This window comes from Terrapene carolina, unplaced genomic scaffold, assembly GCF_002925995.2.
Source record: "Terrapene carolina triunguis isolate 2854851 unplaced genomic scaffold, T_m_triunguis-2.0 Scaffold210, whole genome shotgun sequence".
In the NCBI taxonomy this organism is placed as follows: Eukaryota; Metazoa; Chordata; order Testudines; family Emydidae; genus Terrapene; species Terrapene triunguis.
In genome coordinates, this window is record NW_020664561.1 from 9107772 (window position 1) to 9131068 (window position 23297).

The 23297-nt window shown below is 40.8% G+C and overlaps 1 protein-coding gene across 1 annotated transcript in view; it reads left to right on the forward strand.

The window, feature by feature from the left end:
* LOC112107404 (rab GTPase-activating protein 1-like) overlaps positions 1-23297 on the forward strand; it is a 545250-nt gene that overhangs the window by 517290 nt on the left and 4663 nt on the right. The window contains 5 exon segments of the mRNA XM_026655425.1: positions 7463-7555; positions 17069-17179; positions 20023-20127; positions 21462-21545; positions 22311-22382. Coding sequence (XP_026511210.1) covers positions 7463-7555; positions 17069-17179; positions 20023-20127; positions 21462-21545; positions 22311-22382 — 465 coding nt within the window.

Here is a 23297-nt window from a genome sequence, read left to right on the forward strand (position 1 = left end):
GTTGGCTATTCAGTTATTAGTGTATATGAAGCAGTATATAGAAAGGTGGGTCTATGGTTAAAGGAAGACCACTAATAAACAAGAGGTAAAGAATGAAAATACTCTGTTTAACGTGGTCTAGTGGTTAGAGCTGCAGATTAGGAATTGGGAGTTCTGTCTCTGGCTCAGCCACTTGCTCACTTTCAAGCCATGGCAGGTCACATAGCATCTTTTTGCCTTAGTTTCCCTATCTATACAATGAGCATGATAATACAAACTCACATGGAACTGAGGCTTAAAACTGTTTGTAAAGCATTCTGAGATCCTTGGAGAAAGGGGATGTAGATGTGGAATTCATTAATACAGCAGGATCGGTCTGGATTGTCCATAAATTACTAAAACTATTGTTGGATGAAAGAAAACTCTCCAGAAGTTGAGTGGACGCTGATCCCTTCTTGTCCTGACCACCCATGGCTGGTAGAGAGCAGTGTGCTCCAAGGCCTGAGACTCCTCCTCAAAGAGGGTGACCTTATAGCAGTTATAGATCTTTTTGTTCCTGTGAACCAGGAGAACAAGCTAAAGATGCAACGTATTATTTTTCCTCACCTGCCATCTGACAGCCCATTGTAATGATCATTGAATGTTCACTCGACTTGATAATGGCATTGTTTTTGCCCTAGTGAGAGTCTTGTGCTTCTTCAGAGGGAAGTTTTGTTTGTTCAGTTCCTTGTGTTTGAGTTTTATTGAGATCTACTGCATGACTGGCTCTGTGTGTGTCTCTGGTTGTGAAGAATACAATACAATACAATAAAAATCAAATGTACGGGAATGGAATATGAGATATTGAGATACATGGTTAAGCAAGGTTTATAAATCCTAAATGTGATACAGCGCCATCCAGCCAGCATACGCCTCAAGGTGTTAAAGAAAGAAGAAATCAATATTGCAGAAGCTTTCATGGACACTTTTATGAGCATACTCAGTTCAGCCACAATCCATGAAGAGTGAAACATGGCTAATATAATGCAATTATTTATGAAAGGGCCTAGAGATATGTCAGATGTTTGTAAACTAATAGATCACAGTTTGCGATCATGTGTTGGGCAAACTGTGTCATGGAGTTAAAGTGCAAAACAGAATGGATCCAGGAAAAGAAAGAGCTATAATAATTTGTCAGACTCCTTGGAGAATACTACTACTGGATAGTAGTAGAGACCACATGTCAGTTGTTATGCATATGTAAAGTTTATAATATATGGGATTATTGTTCTGGAGTGGAATGTTTTCCTAGTGGAAGCTTTTTCTCAAATTGCTGGAACAGTATTTCGCTGTATTTGGGTATCCTTATCCAGGGATGATAGGAATGTGGCATAAGTGGAAATATATTTGTCTGAATGGAGATGTCTCTCTTTGAGCATTGAAGCCTCTTCTAACCGCATTACCCCTGTATCTAGCGTGACCAGATGTCCCGATTTTATAGGGACAGTCCCGATTTTTGGGTCTTCTTCTTATATAGGCTCCTATTACCTCCCACCCCGATTTTTCACATTTGCTGTCTGGTCACCCTACTTGTATCTTCCAACGTAATTCTATCCCTGTCTATTAGTAGCATTAGGGAGATTGTATTACTACTCACCTTTAGCACCAGTAAGAGAATACAAGCATAACATTTGCTCACCGAGTGGGGTACCAGGTACACAGCCCTTGCTCTCTCTCCCACACTCCAGCTGCAATTGGGTTTGGTCCTAAGCAGATGGGGAGGGGGCTGTCTTCCCTCGTACAGACACACAGGATCAGGGCACGATCCTGCCATTAGGAAATCAGAGGAGAGATTGTACAAACAGTTTGTATGGAAGCCTATAAAATATCAAGAACTCACCACTGAACTCTCAGTGAATGGAAAAGTGAGAAAGCAAAACAGAGCAAGCTTAAGAGAGGCAGTAGACACTCTTGTTTCTAGGACTCCGTATGTTTGACTTGTTTTCGATAAACATTCGTGGTTTAACATTCAGGTTCAAATTGATTTCTCCTGCCCTTGGGATGGGTGGTTAAAGCACCAAGTAGAATGCACACAAGTAGAATTCCACTTCCACTCCAGCTAGAGGATTATCTCCTAAACCAGATAAGTAAGGCTGCTCCCAGATGGCCAAGTACGTTTTAAAAATTTAACAAGGAGAACTGCATATTACTGTAACTCCATCCCAATAAGGAGAACTAGTAGTGTTGTTGCCTTTCGACCCGAGTGGCTAGACAAAGTTCAGAGCACTGGGGATGTTCCAGGTGGAAGTAGAAATTGATAGAGTCTGGTATTTTCTTTGATGCTGTCTTGTTTATTTACAAGGTGTGACAGACCCTGGGGTACAACCTGGACTGTGGGACCTCTGTGTCCTCTTTAACTCTCTGGATCAGGGTACCTCTCACACTGCTCTGCTAGTGACAAGCAGCCCCTTCAGGCTTCGCTCTCACACAGCCATTAGCATGTGAGGGCACACCCAAAGTTACATGCAGACTCTCGCAGCTTCTCATGAACTTTACACAGGGAGACACCAGCAAATCCCCCCAGCCTTGCATTCCAGAAATATACCATCTTACACTGCTCAAGACCTTCCCTTGAGCAGTGCAAGCTCATTAATTAGTTTTCCACGTCACCAAAGGGTAGTGGGCATGCACTTTGTAATCTGAGCAGATTCCCCAAGCACTTTAGACAAACTCACTGGTAAAGCTAAAACATTAAAATAAGTTTATTAACTACAGAAAGATAGATTTTAAGTGATTATAAGTGTTAGGATAGTGGTCAGAGTTCGTTACATAAGAAATAAAAGAGTAATAAAATAAAATCACAGTCAAATCCTAAACTTTATCAGACTAAGTGAGATTTGAATCAGACTAAGTGAGATTTTTCTCACACCACTAGACGTTGTAAGCAGTTCACCGTTTTTAATACACAGGCTGAATTCCCGTCTCAGCGTGGGATCAGTCTCCACAGTTAAGTCTTTTCTTCCAAACGTTCTTGATACCTTCAGAGTAGGTGGGGAGGAGAGAAGTGGACTCATGATGCCACTGTCCCTTATTTTATACTCTCAGTTCATGTGCCTGGAAAAATACTGGCTCAAACATGGAGTCAAACATCACTGATACTTTGCTGAGTCCCGGAGTTAAGCAATCCCTATTGTGTAGAGCTTGAGCAACTGTCTCTTACTGAATTGTAAATCTCTTGTTACAGTTCCCCTGCTGGTCAATGGCTAGTGATGGTCGCTTAACACCTGTCTGGGTGTGGGTCACCCATTTTGTTGCCACTGAAGAGCTAGATGTGGGCATCTCCCAGACTCATAACATATTTCAGTAACAACCATGTAGCAAAATCTCATAACTCCGTATACAATGATGATATACATATTTTGACAGAACGAGTTCCAGCAAATCATGACTTTTCATAGGATACCTTAGAAAGCATTCTTTGAACAAATATCATAACCATATAGAAGTGGTGAATGTGGGGGTTACAGGGTGCTATTTTGAGGTACATTATGTCACACAAGGAATGTATGGAGTCTTGCTTCTACAAATGCAGGAGTAACCAAGAACAAAAAGGAGCAGTTTCTTAACTTACAGCCCTCGAGCCTCTCCAGCCAACAGAAAGACAGTTTCTTTCTCTAGCTTTTCCCAGGGTCACACTATGCCCACAGGTTACTGCTTGACTCTCTTGCTGTTTGCTTTTGGTTCTCTCTCTATTCTGTTTGTTCTCAGTTCCTGTGTTCTGTTTTTCTGCACACACACCTACCTAAAACAATACTCAGCAAAAACTGCTGGGTGGATTCACAGGTGCAGTGGGTTTAAGTCTTGCTCAATCTCATGCTGAAAGGTGACTTCCAGTTTACCCAGCTGCAAAATGGTACCTGCTCCTTCAGGTTAGGGCAGACTATGGCAGGTGGACATGATGCTGGCCACATCGCTCCCTTGTGTACCATTGGCTATGAAACTGACATGTCTTAACCATGTCAGCCTGATGACCATTGGCTCAGGGGTACTTTACTTTTGTCCTAGGTGGGGTCTTAGCCTCATGTTAGTTGAAGGGGGTGTTCACACCTCTCAATCTCAATGTGGTTTTAGCAACTCATAACAAGGTTTCAGCCAGCTCACAACAATACCCTAAACCAGACAAGTAAAGCTGCTCCCAGCAGATGGCCAAGTATGTTTTAAAAATTTAACAAGGAGTGCTGCATACTACTGGCTAGTGTGTTTAGGTTCCTGTTAATGGCCTCTAACACAGTCCCAATAAGGAGAACTAGTCCTCATCCATTTCACTTACAGAACACTAAAATGGTGCCATAAAGCCTCGATACAGTGCTCTTTGTAGTTGTGTGTTTCATGGCAATGTCTCTCAGCCCTCCTTCATACATCCTAGTATAGGTTATTGCTTACCCAGCCCATATCTTTATACTGCCTTTCTTCTGCCTGGCTATCTTGTATTACAAAGAAGAGAACAAGGTTGGTCTTGCATTGAACTGGGACTCAGGGGACCTGGGTTCAATTCTCAGCTCTACCACAAACTTCTTGTGTGAACTTTGGCTTTTTTGTGCTTCAGTTCCCATCTGTAACATGGGGTAATAATCTATACGCCCGTGAGGTGGAGAAGTGATTAATGTTTGTGAGACACTTGGATGCTATAGTGATGGCGGCCATATAAGTACCTAGTTAGATATCAAGATATAAAACACGGAACTTGGGCCTCATGCTTCCTTTGTAAGCTGTGCAGAAACTCCCCCAGCTCTTTTAGATGTTTGGACCTCTGAGGAACTGGTAGGGCTGCATTGAGACCATGCTTTAACCATCACGGCCTTCCAGCAAGTCCCTTTCACCATCCGGGAGGACTGCAGTGGTGTACGCAATAGAAGTGAGTATAATATAGAAAGTATTGATAATGGGCCTGCTTAATGGGTAGTTCTGTTGAACACTAAATACGAAATAAACATTCATATGTCATTAAGGTTTGACTTAAACTCACAAATACCTGAAAGTAAGGAGTACAGGTGACCATGCAATTCTTCTCTGGCCTCTTCTGCTTATCTTCCTGTCTAGCCAATCTAATTTATTTGTATCCACCCTATGTATGTAGAATGTGTGCCCATCACAGAGGTATGTAAGTGAATGACTGTAGATATATGCATATATGCAAACCCAGACCTTGTGAGTGTAATGAGATTTAGCACACACACTTTTGCATGTGCACCTTAAAGATTTGATCCACTATTAATTAAAAATATCGAGAAGCAGGTAAATTGATTGGTAAACAATTCATTTACTATTTTTCTCCCTCGCTGTGCCCCTTTCTTTGCGGTCTGGTGGCTTTGTCCTGTCATTGATCTGAAATTTCCAATACGGATCTGAAATTTTCAACATTGTCTAAAAGAATTGTTTATCTTGCAATACAGCACTTCAAGGTGCAGCAATTTCTAGTCTAATTCTCCTTTTGCTTCATAAATACTCATGCTTTTTATATCTGTACATGCTTCTCCGCCTGTCATTCCCTTCTTTTTCTCTCTCTGTTTTGTGCCAATAGCTGGTAGATGCAAAGCATCACACAACAGCACAAGAGACATAAGCTTGGAAGGTATCCTAGTGACACGTCATTCTGGGAACCTGCTCCATTTCTCTGAGCAAGATCAAGTAAACATCATGGAATCACAGCAGGGTGGGAATAGATTGGGTTTTGTGTAGGATTGGTTCATTTCCTTAAAATCTTACTTTGAAGTGTACATTTAGCGCTGAATGTTAAGGTAGCCTTAACAGCCATAGCATGGTAGGAAAGAGGAAATGGTTTGTACTTTCCCAGGAAGCCTCGCTTTTCATATAGTTAATGGGGTCAATTGACATATAAATGAGCATTTCCTATTAAATTATTTTCATTCAAATATGTTTTCAGGTAATAATAATAATACCATCTCCCTCTTATCACTTAGCACTTTTCATAGATATTTATTTAAGAGGCATCCAAGTAGAATTCTCATGAACATTTATCCAGAATTATTGCATTGCTTGTATTCTTCCCTGTTCTCCTTATTCTCTTCAAAGTCTTTATTTTAGGGTTGTAGGTTTACGTTTAACAATAGGCTGCAACTGTTCCATTGTGCTGTATTAGCCCTTCCTGCGTCTAGCACAGAAACTCCCTGTGGCAGTGTACTGCACCTTGCAAGCAGGATTGGCTTCCACATCTTCCAGCTGTAACTCCCCAGACCCTTTCTGCTGTGACTTTGGGAACCACCTCGGCTCTTTCCTATGGCAGGGGAAGAAAATCCCCAAATGGAAAATTGAAAAGAGAAACTATATTAAGCCCCACCCACATGCGTGTGCACACACACACACATGCTATACCCTCTAGTGGCCACATGGCCCGATGGCCACCTTCTCTTCCCAACAACCACTATGACAGGGTGGTTGTGGTGCAGCCTCGTCCTGCCAGTAGCTGCAATGCGGATGTCACATGAAGCTCTGTACTAGCATGAAATGCTCCTGATTTTAGTCAATTGCTTAATAACAAGGGGGGCAGGGACTAGAAGACTGGCAGAAATATCACAGGAACAGATCAAGGAAAATCATGTATATTTTTATAAATCACTGTGACGTATTCTTCCACTGATGTCCTTGCCTGATGCCAATGTATGCCGTACAGCTAGCAGCTTTGTTGTTGCCTATTCTGGGTTGTATGGGGACATTAGAGTGCTGTTAAAGGTCTTGTCAAGGGAGAAAGTAATGGGAGTATACACAAAGCTACATTGTAGCCAATTAAAAAATAAATGTAAAGCTGAGTATCTCCATTCTGCATCTTAAAAAAATACAGACGCTGTTTCTATATCTTGACTGATTTTTTTGCAAAAAAAAAAAAAAAACAGATGGATGTTTTCGTGTAAATCCAGCTGTCTGTGACTTGACCTGTTTGCACAGTTGTTCACCAAATCTGTCTGTGATTTTCATCTGTGTAGCTGATTCACTATGACTGGAAGTGAGCAATGCAGCTTTATCAGTGTCATAGGGCATCACTTAACTCCGGGACACTGATGGCCAGACTTGGTGTGGGCAGGTGAATGAGAGCAGAGCCACCTCAGTCATGTTCTCCTTGCCATTCTTCGTTTATTCCCCATATTGATACCTGTTCTCCTGATTCTTATTCAAAATGTTTCTACTTCAGGATTCTGGTTTCCTTTTGAAGTATTTAAAAATAAATGCCATTAAGCTTAGTAAGGATCCTCTCCGCATGTGCTGTATTGATAACTGTTTGGTGTGCTTCTTTTTACTGTCAACAAAAGTAGAGTGCAAAAATGTTACTTTTCCCCCAGCTTTCACCCCATCTTTCTGGTGACAGTGGGATGAGGAATATTCAGTAGGGAATATCCAGAGCTGCTTCTACTTCATGTTTGCAAGTAAAGACTTCTGGAAGCCCTTTCCTGTGCTTCTCTAAGAGCATGTTTTTCTGAATGTATTCCAGGTGCCCACAAAGAAGCTGAAGAAATATGAGAGAGAGTATCAGACAATGCGAGAGAGTCAGCTGCAGCAGGAAGACCCAATGGACAGATACAAGGTAAAGGAGACACTATATGGAAACCTACTCCATTGGCTAAATCACATGCACTAGTGATCAGATTTCACTAGTCAGCAAGAGGTGCCTATGTCAGTATTTCACACATACTGGGATATGCCAATACAGTACAGAAAACTATATTGGGAATTAAAGTGGTGGGTCAAATTCATCTAATTTCTTTAATGATCACATTGGCTACTTGGAGACATTCTGATTTTTCCAGGAATATTTCAGTCAAAAAAATTGAACACTCGAGAAGCCCTCAAATAGCCACATATAATATTTTTCTTCTTTCAGTTTATATGTTTGTAGGTAACTCTCCTGCTGTTGCGCTTTTACTGGGAATCTGCATGAGACGCTGTGAGACTGAGGGTGATTCTCAACTACTGACACAAAAAGGAGGAAATAATACTTACTGTTTAGCAAAAACTGTGCATGGTCACATCCACAAAGACTTTAGGAAGGTGAACTCATCCAAGACTGACATATGGTCCTTGTCATTAATCTCTGTTTGTAGCAAGGTTTAATAATTTTTGTTAGTACAAGGGGGCCCTGATCCCTGCTTGGGGTCCCTTGGTGCTACTGCAGTAGACATAATAATGAACAGGAGAAAAATAAAGCCCCAATGATGTGTGAAGCAGAATAATGTTGGTAGTTATTACATTTATTTGAATGCATATCAATTACAGCTTAAAGGGATCAACAACATATGGCCACAGGTTCAAAGTCAAATGTCTTGGTTACTGTGGAGCAGTCAAGTTGTTAGTCTGATAGGTTGATGGCTCACAAAAAAAGGATTAGCTCAACGGTATATCTGAATTTCTGATTTCCAGGGTAATTGGGCCCCAATGCTGAAAGCCGCTCTCTGCAGGCAGGCCCCCACATGCATGTAGCTCCAGCCACACAGAGCATCTTGCTGGGTGGGGGCCTGACTGTGTGACTATCCAATACCTTGTCAGTATTGTGTTATGTACAAGCAGATGTAAGTATGCATGATGTTATCCTTTCTTGTGTTTGTTTTCTAATGCTGCATACACAGGCAGATCAGGAATCATTCAGTGAAGCAATTTGTGAATAATTTCAAATAATGAATAAATTTGACAGTTCCATGATCTACTCATGCACAGCTATGAACAGGGGGGAAAGGCAAAAATGTGCTGAATAAATTTACAAATTATGGCCCAGATCCTGCATTGAAAACCAGGTATGCAGACACCTGCCCCTGCACAGGGCCCCGTTGGCTTCAGTCGGGCTCTGTGCAGTCGGAGGGGGTTTGTCCATGCAATTCTCAGTGTAGGATCTGGGCCTAGAAAGCACGTTTTGCTCAAGCTGTTGACATTTCACCACGGGGGGCTGGTTCTTTTTACTTTATAAAAGTAATTGCCCTGTTTCTGGCAAAACTTGGAAAAACATTATTGCACATGTAAGGTAGCTTGCCACTCTTACAGAATGGGGTTTGGAAAAGCATTATTTTGCTCGTACCAATGTTGGCCATACTGAGGGAAAATTTGTCAGGAATGTTGCAGATAATGCACAGATAAGCTAACACAACAGATCTTGTAAAACTTTGCTGAGGATGAACTCAGTACTCATAAAGTCACCTTTCTGCACTCAGGTCCTACTCCTAGCCCAGTTCAGTTGGACTAGAGCCTCTGAGCTTTGATTACACGCCCAGATGTTGTTCCTCAGATAATACAATATAGTAATATGTTGATTTTTTTCTACAAGCCCTAATAAACATGTGGCACCTTGTAATATTTTTTATTGTAATATATTTGAATTTCATTATCATTATCATAATGATATATTCTGTTGATTTAGACTTTTATAGGGCAAGTTCTTTCTAAGGTTTGTATTTCATTTAAAATTCAGGACCCTTCTACTACACCTTTTTTTCCCCCAGCAGTAGCTCAGCTTTCCTTAGGTGCATTTCTCAGAGATGAGGCACTGAACTGCCTATTGGGTGACTTAGCTGTGAACTTATGTGGCCAGCATATGCCAGCAACTTTTTTACTGTTACTCAATATTATACGTAACATAGAAGTGCCATTTTCTATGTACTTTCTAAATGAATTCTGTCTGGCATACATAGATTAGTAAACAGTTCTGCAAGATACTACAATTGTGTACAGTATCTAAGGTTATAGAAAACAATGTGTGATGCTGAGGAATAGTACACAGTCATGTAGTGAAAGACTGTTATAATGCATACACGTGAAGAGGCAGAGTTAAGACTGTGTTTGAAAGTGTAACTGGCATTTCTTGATTTCTGAGGCTAAACTGCAAATTAACATTTTTTAACATAACTCTAATCCAGCATAGATCTGATTTTCTGTCAGAACTAGGACTGCATTCATGGCCAAGAGAATGCTAGTTAATTTCCCTATTTAGAAATAACCATATTTACTGCTTGTTAATTCGGATTGTTTTCTTTCTTCAGTTTGTTCATACTTTTAACACAGAACTACAATAATACTTAGAAAATGTAGGGTACTGTTCATCTTCAAAGCACTGTGCAAGCATATTAGCTAATTAAACCTTACAGCACTCATGGGAGATGGATGAGCAAGATTATTATTCCCATTTAGCAGATCATGAAACAGGTGAAGTGACTTACTTGGCCACACCCCCAGTGAGTCACTGTCAGAGGCGGGACTAGAATTCAGGATTCTGGCTTGCAGTCGTGCAACTCCTTGTGTAACTTTTATCTGGGTTGGATCAGGTCAACCTTTTGTTGATGCACTGATTAGTAGAGCGATCCCTCACAACCAGCATAGCCACATTTAGTTCAAGCTTTTTATCTGATAGGTTTCATACATGGGAAAGAGGTTCTCTCTCTTAATGGGAGAACATGTCTGTTATGATAAGTGTATTAACTCCAGTTTTGTATGTTTAATTTTATTAGTGTGTCTTGATGAGAATGGTGAGAATCAACATTCAAAGACTATGCATATAGGGGTCAGTCAGTTATGATTGCAGGCCTGCATGGATGTATAAGGGGGAGAAACCAAAGCCCTGCTCATCCCTTAAAAGACACCATTGCAGCCCTTGTGTTCAGGAGTGCAAGGACTATATTCACACCACTTTCAGTGCTAGGCTCCCTAGAACTGGAGGATAGCACTCTGCACCTTGTCAAAGGGCCCAGGCTGTCCTTGCATGATGCCTCCAGGAGCTCCCATTGGGATGATGCTCTCCATGTGGGTTGTGGCTTAAAGACTGAGTTTTCCAAGTAGAAAAAAATTATTTTCGGTTCACCATTCAGAAGTGGGCCTGGCTTTTGTTTAATGATTTCTTCCGAGCTCTGTGGAGCAGGGGTCTGTGCAGCATGTTCATCTTTTAGATGCAGACACATTTATTCTCTTCCTTGTTTTCAGTATGTGTTTTGGTTTGTTTCACTACCTGTGCAACTTTGGGGTGATCATTTAGATGTACACTGACAGCCTTGTTGTATGTCACTTTGCTCAGACTCATTACGGTTCTTAAAGAATAAAACTGTCCTGTGAATTATCCTCCCCTCCCATGTGGGGGACAGGGCTTGGGAGACTGCGGAGTGAGGACGAGTTGAAACCTCCCAACTTTACAGATCATGTGGATCCGCAGGAAAGGGCCTCTTAAACTGACAGAGCCAGGAGCTGTCTGTTCAGTGGGCCTTCTCTTCCTGTTGCTAGCAACATGGCTCTATCCGAAACCATGCTGCTGTTGGCATGGGTGGCTACTCAGTGGGAGTCATGGAGCAGATCTGGGAGAGCTATACAGCACTGAGGTGTATTAACTCCTAGCCACATTCCACAGCAATCCAGTGAACACCAAGTGATGATGATGCACAGAATGGCTAGTCTCCTTCTCCTGCCCACCCTACTCAACACCCAGTGGAGTCCCTTCTGGGCAGTACACCTACAGAGGGGCATCTGGGTGTTCTGGTGAGGGGGAAAGGACTGCCGAGGAAGCATTCCTTCTCCCCCAATGCAGATCTCCAGAATAACAAGCGTGGACATGGAGATTAATTTCTCTGCAGTAGAATTTTTTTAAAAGAGATATAAACAATCCACATGACATTCTTCAGCAGATATGGTAGAGTGGTATGTCCAAACTGACTGACAATATCCCTATAAGGTATGGACAGAATTGTAAATTTATGATTACTACATTCTAAGAACTGTCCAACCTCAAACCATCTGTAAATTCTGAGATCATTTAAAATTAGGATTTTTACATCATCTGATTAATCATCAGTTAGCCAGATCATACACTGACTGAGTGGAAGCAATGTAGTACACTATGCTACATGTACAGTATGATGCAAGAATTCGTTATTGGGCATGCTTATTTTCTGCAAGTCAGTTGTGACAGATTTCATTTACCACACGCGCACACACACACACACACACACAAATCAGAAATAGTGCTCTGAAATTCACTTTGGGGTTTATTTTATTTTCTTCTCAATTTAGAAATATTTCATTTAGGAAAACTGAATTCATACAGGCACATTTCTGCAGCAGAATAACTATACTGTTGGGTTTTTACATTCAGACAAATATAACGTCTGACATTTTCATAGACTAAAACAGAAACACAGCTGAGTTGCCATCCTTCAGTAAATAAATTGACTCTTAGTTAAAACACATCACAAATTGTAAGTAGAAGCCAGTAAAAAAATGGGAGCTGTGTGTCCAAGAAAAGTACCAAAATAATTCAGACAAATATTTTCCCGATATTCTGGGTGATTTTTCCAGCCTCTGAGAACTTCTCACATATAATATGGGCTTATAGGCTGTATCAGTGATGAAAACTTGGGTCCTGTAAAAAAATGTCATGTACAGTTGTGCAAACAAAAGCTAGAATCCTACAGGTAGACCCTGCACCTATGCAGAATCCCATTGACTTCAGTGGGAGCTCTATGTGTGCAAAATAATCTGCTCACACAGAGCTCACAGCAGATTAGGACCAAAAATGTTAAATGTCATTGCTCTATTTACCTTAATGAAATAAATTAGGAAAGTTTCCTATTCCTACAGTGTGATCTTGCTGCAATAAGGTAAATATATTCACTTTCGTTTTTACAGCTAGAATATGACCCTTAACAAAAGTTGTTCACATCCAAAATTGCTTTGATGTCCTAATTTTGCACACAATACCCTTGATCCTGCAATGAGATCTGTGAGTGGAACAGTTACACCTGTATGGCTCCACTGCCATACAGGAGCAATTTTTAATCTGTATTAATGTATAATCCAGATGTATTAGTTTTTTGTATGCCTGCAGTGTCAATAAGTAAAAATTAATATTCCAGTAATTGTTATTTTGGTGCTAGTTGTTGCATTGGCATTCCTGAATGCAGGGAAGAAACATTTGATAACAATTAGAGTGGTTTTCTTCTTTGTTTAAAAAAACCCCAAACTCTGCACTATGACAGTTGAAGGAATGTTTCTTTAAAACCAGAGCCAAGAGTTCATCATAGTAGCAGAGAGCGCAGTGAAAAACTTTGTGATGCCTTCCATAAAACCTCTTTTGTCCTGGATAATTGTTCCTTTAAAGCTTTGTGGCTTTTTAGCCATCTTACATTTCTCAATTTTACCATCTTGGAATTAACCTAATTAACTGCTCTTTTGGATTGACTCATGAAGCCTTCAACCTACTGCCATCCAGGAATGTGAATTCCAATCAGTCGTTTCATTTCCATCAATAAGAAACTCTCCAGGTTTAAATATCCACTTTTTGGAACAACAAAATGTGAAAATTAAGATTTCAGCAAGGTTTGTGACACAAAGTCACACCCAGCTTTAGTAGCAGCAGTGAAAAAAATTTGCATCATCATTGGTAATCATGTATATTCATCCTTCATGCTAGCCTGATAGCAGAGGGTGGAGTTTATTAGCCTTTTAGTCTTCCTGAGTTGGGACTTGCCTGCAAGTTTCAAATCAGCTTTCTTTAAATCAAATGTCTGTTTTAGTAAGTGGAAGCTGGAGTAGACCATACCTTTAAAAAAACAAAGTGAAAAAATCCCAGTGTAGGATTAGCAAATCAGGAATTTTTGTTTGTTTTTTAATTTCCTAATGATTTTGTTTGGTATTTAAAATTCACTGGATATCCTGTTTTCACGGTGTTGACACCAATGATTGAAAGCAGTAGTTGGTCTGTGACTTTGCAGGAGGTAAGTTTATTTGTGTGTGTTTGTAATGTAAGTGTTTGTCTCTATTGGAAATGCAGTATCCTCCTTTTTCAGACACTAACCAAATGTAACCAGCTGTCTCCTGTAACAAAAGGAAGGAGACTAATTTGGAAAGCTGCAACTTTTATTTTACTGCTTGTGGAAACAGTGATACAAACAAGAAGGGAATACTTAATACAGTCAGTAAACTTTTATAAATGCTGTGTATTTAGAGACAAGGCAGGGAGTGATTGGGAGGCTCTGTTTACACCTGTAGAACATCTAGCAGGTCTGACTAGTCAGCTCATGCGAGGTTACAAAATGCTGGTTCTGATTTTAGCCTGGTTGTAGCTAACAAACTCCATTTAAAATGAATCTGAAGATTGCTCTCCCTGCAAATGAGGCTATGTAAAACTCTGCAAAACATTTGACAGTCAGCAAAAGTAGCTCACTTCCTCTTGTGAGAGGCACAGCTTAGTTATTATGTTCCTCTTTTTTGTTAATATAATTGTTTCTTTGGATTTAAATAGAGTTGAGAACTTGCTCCTGAGAAAGCATGCAGTTCTACATTGGTAGGGTGTGGGGAGGGGCTGGAGAAGCCTAGTCATGGCTAATCATACTTTGCATCCTTGTTCTAAGGGAAAGGAAAGGCAATTTGATAAATTATCCTCAGCTAGAAAATAAATGTATGTAGAATCCCAGAGACTAAATAGCTGTTGGCTGGTATAATGAATAGGACACATCTAACATTTTAAAACTTGCCATGCAGATTCCTATTTAAGAGGAGGATAGTGCATTTCCAACCACATTGCTTGCTTTCCCACTTGTCTGTGAGTGCAGAGCAGGAGTTTGAAACCTCACCTTATGCTGCTTGCTTTGCAGACACTGATGCTTCTGGCAAAAGCATAGCAAAGAATGTTAAAGCCAACCAACTTTCAGGGTTATTTCACGCAGGTCTGTAAGGAATCCAGCTGATTTCTTCCTTATCTTTAAACAGTATTCCTATAATCAGCATTACAGCAGCTATGTTAGTAATTTCTGTCTAGTGAGAAGTTTTAAGTTCATTAGGTCTCTTTTTCAGCTATATCTGCTGTCAGGCAGCTATCTTTGCTCATGAAATTGGCAATCCTTTGATAGTGTGAACAAAGTATTGAAGTAAAGACACTTGATAGCTTTCTATAGAAGATTGTAATTTAATTTTACATCCAAGTATATATTACCGTTACCTGAAGAACTAGTTTTAACAATTTTATATTTATAGCAGAGTACAGTGTAATTTAACTAAAAACTCAGCAGAGGTTTTTGTCTTTAAAAGATGTTTACTTGACTTGTGTCAAATCATAATAAGGTTCTTTCATTTCAGTAATCATGTAGCAGTTGTTTAATGTATGATGTCTTCAAAAGGAAACAAATCTACCTTCCTGTGCAGTGCAATATTTCAGGCACTGTTGCACAATAAGGTCACACTGAAGACTAGGTATTTGCAAAGGCTCCACTTCCTGGCATAGAGGAAGCTGTTTAACAACAGGAGAGGTTTTTTTTCTTTCCTTTTTTAAACATCCTTTTTGAGCAGTAGTTCTCCTTGTTTGTTTTGGCAAGCATATGAAATATTCTTGCAGCAGGAGGATGTTGGAGCAAAAACAGGACTGTATCTCTGTTGTAGGGTTGCCAGTTTTGGTTGGAGGTTTTTCTGTAGGTTTCATCATGACATTAATCTTTAATTAGAGATGAAGCTGCAATTCCTGGAGACTCCAGGGCAATCCTGGAGAGTTGGCAACCCTTCTCTGTTGGGATTTAAAGAGAGGAAATGCCTTACCCATATCTTCCATTAAGATTGTTAGGAACATAGTTGCGGAGTAGGAGGAAAATTAAGAAAGCTGAGTTGCCTGTTTATGCAGTGGGTTCAAGGATTCTTTGTTTTGAAGCAATATAGTGGTTGAGTAACTCATGAAAGTTTATTACAGAGGTAGTATCTTGCTATCTTAGAGGCTGTAATATATTTCATTTTATTTTTGTTCAAAGGAAAAAATTGACATCTGTCCTCAAGTGAAGAGATGGTCTTTGTAAAATGTTATCATGTGGAGAATTCCATTCTTCAGTCATAAGGAAGTTCTCATAAAAACTTAAAATTTTGTCTTTATTTTACATAGCTCATAGATTTCCCCCATCCCTTCTTTGGTATGAAAGACTAGTGGCCATTAAGCAAGGGCTCAGGCAAGCAAATGTGCGGCTCTTTGCAAATTCATTTGATTAAGATCCCCATATTTAGCCCATTCTTCTCAAGCCAACTGCTTGATGGGGACTCTCAGAGCATGTTTGGCAGCCTGTCTGCTCACCCTGAGACATCTTTAACAAATGTTTCTGTCTTACAGCCCTTGGACAAGAAACATCATTCCAATGATAAAAAATGCATTAGTTATTCCTCTCTCCCTTTTCCCCTAATTTACGTACACTGGTTTGGTAGTGTTTTACAACCACTTTGCACAGGGATAGGTGACTACACAAGGTGCAAGGCAGGGGAGAATCAGGCCATAGTCTTCTATACACTGAATATTTTTTTCATTTCTGAGTTGATCTGCATCACTGTTCTGGAATCTATATACATTTCAAAAAGAGAGGCCATCTCCCCATTTGCACTCTTTCTTGGCAGATGTCATTTGAATACACACTAGAATCCACTGGCACAGATTTTGGAGAAAACAGTTCAACAGAGCTGTAGAAAGGTTCATTACTAGGCTGCCCTGTTTTGAGACCCAGCAGAGGAAGGACAGTTGATTCTACATCATTTTCAGAACATAATATTCCTATGGAAGATTTGAAATCAATATTTGGTAAATTGGGGCAGGACAGATTCTATTTTGGACTTGAATAGACTATTAAGAGCATCTCTTAAAAATGGCTCTTGTTCATTACCACTGTGTTTTGTGTGGGATTTTATTATCTAACCAATTTTCCTTAATGATCACCATGTAGAAGCAGAGTATTTTTGTTGTAAGAAGGGTGCTTTTGAACTCAGGGAAACCTACAATCAGTGTGTCATTTTGGCCTGAACATAAATATGTTTGTAAAGAGCACCACAGGGATGGAATTGGAATCACTGCCCTTCAAGTTACATTTCCATAGCACTGTTTCAGTTTTTCTAAACAGGCCCTGTCAGATGGGATACTGCATCTGCTGGCTTAATTCAATGTTGTTTCCCACAGCAGCAATCCTGCCTTAACTGTGCACTCATGCCTTCTTGGTTTTTACACTGTTTCTCATTCTCATACATACCCACAAAATATTCACTTGTCTCTTTGTTCTTTCATTTTAAAATTGATAAGAATTAACTTATTCTCCTATTTGTTCCTCTCTTTCTGCAGAGGGAGAACCGCAGGCTCCAGGAAGCCAGCATGCGGCTGGAACAGGAGAATGATGACCTTGCCCATGAACTTGTAACGAGCAAAATAGCCCTCCGAAATGACTTGGACCAGGTAACACAGGCACTGATTTGTAGCCAGGCCTGAGACGGAACTCCTAACGTTAGGTGGTGGGGAGGGCAATTGCAGCATTTTGCATTCACAATTTTATGAGTGCAAAATTGAAGGCATTATTATTAGTGCCTTTATCTGCTCCCATTGAGATGCCTAACTACCTGAATTGTAACTGCAGTCAAGAAGTTAAGTAACTAATGGATGCAGTTGTAGGCACAAATATTGGCACCAGTGGACACCAAATTACCTGTGCTATTGCAGTCTGTTTTGGAAAATGTAGGCCATAATCTCTCATGCAAATATCAGAATATGGCTACTAACTTGAAAAATGTATGCCATACTCTCCAAAACTTTAATTTGCTATAATGTCATCCAGTATGTCTCTCACCTCACACATTCCTCTACTCTTCCAAAACCATCTAATCCTAGCTCCAGTTACCAAGGTAGCAGACAGCACTCCCAAGAAAGCTGAGGGGTGCTAGCAGCAAATGTTCAGATGTTTAGTATATTTCCATCAGTAATCTGCTTCCTACAAAACCTAAGCTTTGGCACAGAGGACAAGTGCTGGGGGAGCTGTTCACATGATTAGGTTGACTTTGGGAAGGTTATACACACAACTGGGGTGTTGTCTATCTCTTTGCAATAATGCAGTGCACTTCAGAGCTTCACAATGTATTCTGCTACATTCTTTAGAGGTGAACTGTTAGTAATTATTACTGTATTAAATAATAAACAGGACAGATTCTGCACTCTTATTTCAGTGAGTAGCATCTTACTCAAACTGAAGCCAGTAGGTGCTGTTGTGGGGTAAGGTGCTCCTCAATATGAGTAAGAGTATCTGAATCCAGCTGTGCATGACTGTGCTTTGACTGTTTATGATTCCCAACTTACATAAAGAAATACAGTCCATGCCACAACCCTGCAGTTACTCTACCTCTTGAAAGTCAGTGTCTGCTGTTTTGGGCTCAGTTATGACTAAGAGACTGAGCCATGCTGGTGGGGGAGATGCACAAGAGGCAAAGGATAAGGGCAATGTCTCTGGAGGTCACGAGTAAACGATAAAACCTTGTGGGATGCTAGGAGATGTATCCTCCCCAGCAGCAGTTGAAATACATGCCAAATTGTAACACTTGCTAGCTCCACAGCTACTTATTTTCTGCCCATTCCTGCTCTCATGTTTTAGCTGTCTTCTATGTAGGAGATTGAAGTGGCTCTTTTACGTGCAGTTCACCCCTGCTGGGGCAATAGCTTTGCCTCTCTATGTGCAACTGCTGTCTTCCTTCCCCACAAGAGTTAATGACACTTATGATGGTGCTAGGCAGATGAGCACCTGGGACTGAGCAAACACAAAGAGGAACTGATATTCAGATAGTTCTTCCAGGTGTTTTTAATGGTTATGTTGAACCATGTATTATGTTACTGGTCTAGGATCTAAAAGAGGTTTTTGTTTTTTTTTTCTTTTTAAAGTTGGCAGGTCCCCTTACCTCCTTTGCTCCATCAGATGCTAGCATCACTATCCCCTTCCTTTCACTATTCTCTTCTTTGTGCCCTCTTCCATACTGCCACTATGTGTGGAATGACCTACCGATCCTCCCACCTTCCTCTTATTCATATCCTTGCTAAAAGACTTGCTTCATCTCCCCCCACACACACACCCAGGATTTCCCCCTCCCCCAAACACAGTGAGATGAGTTAGTGTTCAGGGGGTGTGGGGAAATCCTGGGGGTTCCCCGCTGCATCTTGGTTATTCTTGTAGATGTAAAGCCTAAAGGTAGGGATATTCTTCCTGTCTCAAAGCAGCTTGAGTAACATCCTGGCCCCACTGAAGTCATGGGCAAAACTCCCATTGACTTCAGTGGAGCCAGGATTTCACCCATCCTCTATTAATAACCAATGGCAGCATGGCAAAGAAGCAAGCCATAGTGCCAGTGATGGTGGGAAAACATGGTGCAGGTCACACGCACGTCTGCATTAGGTAATCACTCATTTTGCAGTGCTTTTTCCCATGATTTTGCAGCCAGTGAGTTATTTTCTGGCTACAACCATTGCCTGTTCCATCAACCTGCTTATCAAACAGAGTGAGTGCTGTGATGCAATATTTATCCATGAAATGGGGAAGTTAGCTAGCCAGTGAGTATACTTAACACTGACAAAACCTCTTTTTCATTGTAATCAGCTAGGCCAGCAAGGTACCCCCACCATACCAAGACACTTTTGGTACTCTTGAACATCTCATCGTCATGCCTACCTCTTCAAATGGGGGAGCAAATTCACACATCCTGACCAACATGTATTATCTGGCTTCTCCAGAAAATATTTTTGCAGTGTTTTTACAATGGTAGATAATGCTCTTCTGCCTCTTATATTGGCCTGCACACTAAGTATTGAAAAGTGTAAAGTGCCACACAAACTCTCAACTCTCCTGTGATATAGGTATCTTCCCCATTTTACAGATGTGGTAACCAAAGCACAGAAAGATCAAGCCACTTGCCTCAGGTCACACAGGAGCTTGGTTGAGAACCTAGCCCACTATACCATGCTGCCTCCCTTCTGATACATAGTCTTCCTTCTATTTACATCAGAGTTACACATCTCCTAATATAAGCCAGGAGTCTCACACGTGATCCAGGATCCTTAATTGCTCTTAATATGGCCCAGCACATTCTCTGTTAGAGTATCAAATAGTCATGTGGCCTTTGCACAGCAGCTGAAACATAATGCAATAACCAAGCAAGTAGTTACTAGGGAAAAAAAACATGCTTCTCCTGCAAAAAGTGAGCGTGGGAGAACATAGGAGGAAGAGTTGCATCAAGTTTTTTTAGCTCATCCCTTCTGATTGTCAGGCTGAAGATAAGGCAGATGTTCTGAACAAGGAGCTTCTCCTGACTAAACAGAAACTAGTGGAGACTGAGGAAGAAAAGCGGAAGCAAGAAGAAGAAACTGCCCAGGTAAGACTTGTTTAAGCGTTTCCACCTAACCAAACACACACACACCACAAGAATTTGAGGGAGTATCAAACATTTGTTAGTGCCCCTCAAAACATTCATTCTTTAAGTCAGAGTGAAAATAAAAAATCCACAGAAAGAGAAAAAAATTAATATTCTCTATTTCTGAGCATCTTTTGTGTTCTTACTGGAGCTCTGAGGGTCCCATTTTCCAACTTTAATCCTTTCTCCCAACATTTAACCCCGTCTCCCAACATCCTTTTTACTGCCACTATGTAAAACACCCACAGCCAAGGAGGCCTAATCAGACCCTCTTCAGAACCTACAAAAGTAGCTGGAGGCATGGCTGTTACATAGAATTTGCCATACTGGATCAGCAAGTTAAAGCTATGAGCTGTTAAGTGCTTCCAGGCCCTAAGCCCAAGGACAGAATGGAAATGATATTTTTCCCAACTGGGTCTCACCTGATACTGGTTTACAAATTTTTTTTTTTAAACGTTTAGCTATTTTAAATCCTGAACAATGACCTACATATAAGTGTGTTTCAATAGCAAAAACCCCTCTCATCATCCTTGAGGATTTCTTTCCTACCTGTCTGTAAGCAGAAGCTGGAGCAATGAGACTTATTTGCTTCATTGCATTAACAAAAGGTTATCAGTCTCCCACAAAAAAAAAAAAAAAAAAAAATCCTTCATAGTTCTGTTTCTCTAAACTGGAGAGTCCTAGGCTCTCTCCATGTGTTGCTAGAGCTTTACCACCTCTGGCAAGAGAAACCTTCACTTCTGTTGAAAGGTCTGGGTTCTTTATGGTGCTGAATGGCAAGATGGGATTTAATGGTATTTTAATGCACTGGTCAGTACTGCAATTCTGAGCCATTTGGGCTGGAGAGGTCATTGTGATAATCCTGGCATGCTCCTCCTTCCCTTTCACCCAGGAAAAAATTATATTTGAGTATGGATCTGGGGAACCCAAACACTAAACAACATTTGGCAATCTAGTGGGCTTGTTTGTATTCAGTCATAATCAAAGATGTTCCCCATACTCTAGAGCAGAATTTCCCAACCAAAGATATGCAGTAAATGTCCCCGTTTTTAAATGGCTGTTCATATTGCTGAGAATACTGTCATACTACTAAAAGATAACCGCACATTGAGTAAAACAGAGGCTATAACAAGGCTTTTGAATGCTAGGCTTTATCAAGTAGTGGGAATTGGTAATGAAGAGCTATACCGTTATTATAGATGCAAAGTATGTTCAAGAGTGATGTCATCACTCACTTGTTGGAAAATTCCTCAAAGCCCACCCACTAATATGATTTCTCTCCTTGAACTTTCCAGCTGAAGGAAATCTTCAGGAAACAACTAGAGAAGGCGGAATCTGAAATAAAGAAAACCACTGCCATTATTGCAGAATATAAACAAGTAACATTTATAGAGAAACTCCTGTTTCATATAGTTATTTGTAAACCGTTTTTAACATCTTCCTACTCCCCATCTCAGGCAAGCTGACTGTTCAGCATTCTAGTCCCAGTACTTTTGACCAGGGCATGTCTCATTTCAGGCTTTCTGAGAGCATGAATTGTAGACAGTAATATTTTTTCTGGAGTTGTCCAAGTGGAATCTGCCACTTTCTGTAGAGCAGTGGTCTTCAAACTGGGGTGCATGCATATCAGGGGGTGCGCAAGAGGATCCTTGGGGGTGCGCGGCAGGAGGAGCGCTTTTCTTTTTTTTGTGCTTCGTCAGTTCGGGTGGGAGTCCGAGTCCCCCTTTTTTTTTGCTTTGGCAAAAATGGTAGAGCCGGCGCAGCAGGGGGTGCATGCTCAAAAATTTTTTACTGATAGGGGTGCGCAATCAAAAAAGTTTGGAGACCACTGCTGTAGAGAAGAATACCTCCTTATCAAGCCATTCCCAACCCACTAAGTGCAACTGCCTCTTTTGCCCTGCTCCTGGCTAAGGATGTAGGCCAGATCCCCATTAAATTAGTCAAATCAATCTCAGTGTTAAAGTTGCATCTTGAATACTACCATTTAGACCCTTTTTGTCAGCCTTGCTACCACTAATAGATTCATTCTGAGGAAATAACTGTGTATGACTTCGGTGAAGCTGTAATAAAATACTGCTGAAATGTACCACAAGATTATTATTTTTTTATAAACTTTATCAAAGGGGTTGTTTTCTCTCTTCCAGATTTGTTCCCAGCTGAGTACCAGGCTCGAGAAACAACAGACAGCAAGTAAGGAGGAACTGGAGGTTGTGAAGGTGAGAATGAGGCCTCTGTATGTGAAGTGTCATTAACTCAAATATTCATAGATGCTGGCAGTAAGATACTGAAAGGAATTGAACTGCAGCCATATAGTAGCAGCCTTGTGAGCCAGGAAGATGGTCTAAAATACCCTCTCAGATGTTTCACAGGATGGAAACAATTGTAGAATACATGTCCCTTCACCATGCTGTTTTGGATATCAGGTATGCTGGAGCTTCCAAACTGGAGTGCACAGAGTCCCTATATTTTTCCCCGCAGAAATGTATCAATTTGGCAGGAAGCATGGAGGGATAAGCCTTTATAAGTTCTAATAAGATGAGAAAGGGAGCCCTTTGGGGGAGCTTTAGAACTGCATCTCTATTTTGCACAGTGCACGCAGGCACAGCCCGGGACAGAGAGAGCAAAGGTTGCTTTGGACCTGATGGATTCTGGGCAGGCCAGGGAGGTGCTCTTAATTATGGTGGGCTGGCCTGGTCTGCCCCAGATTTTCCATCCCCCTCCTGTCCTGAACACCAAGGCCTTGTGAGATCTGCATAGAGCTGTCTCTGGTTGTCCTACATAGTCTCCTCACTAGGGGAATTTTCCCCAATAAGGGACTTCACAGCACCTGTATGCTGCCACAGCAACATACAAGGAATCCCTCCCTCTGTTTCTGTAGTTCTCAAACTTTCTGAAGTATATAATCTGTTGTTATCCAGTGGCAAATGTCTGCCTTTTGCTAGGATTATAAATCTTACTGCCTACTATTTCTGAAACATTAAACCAAGGGTTTACACATGCTTTACAAGTAGTTGGCAGTTTAGCAACATACACCGCTACCTCGATATAATGCTACCCGATATAACACAAATTCGGATATAATGCAGTAAAGCAGTGCCCTGGGAGGGCGGGGCTGTGCACTCTGGTGGATC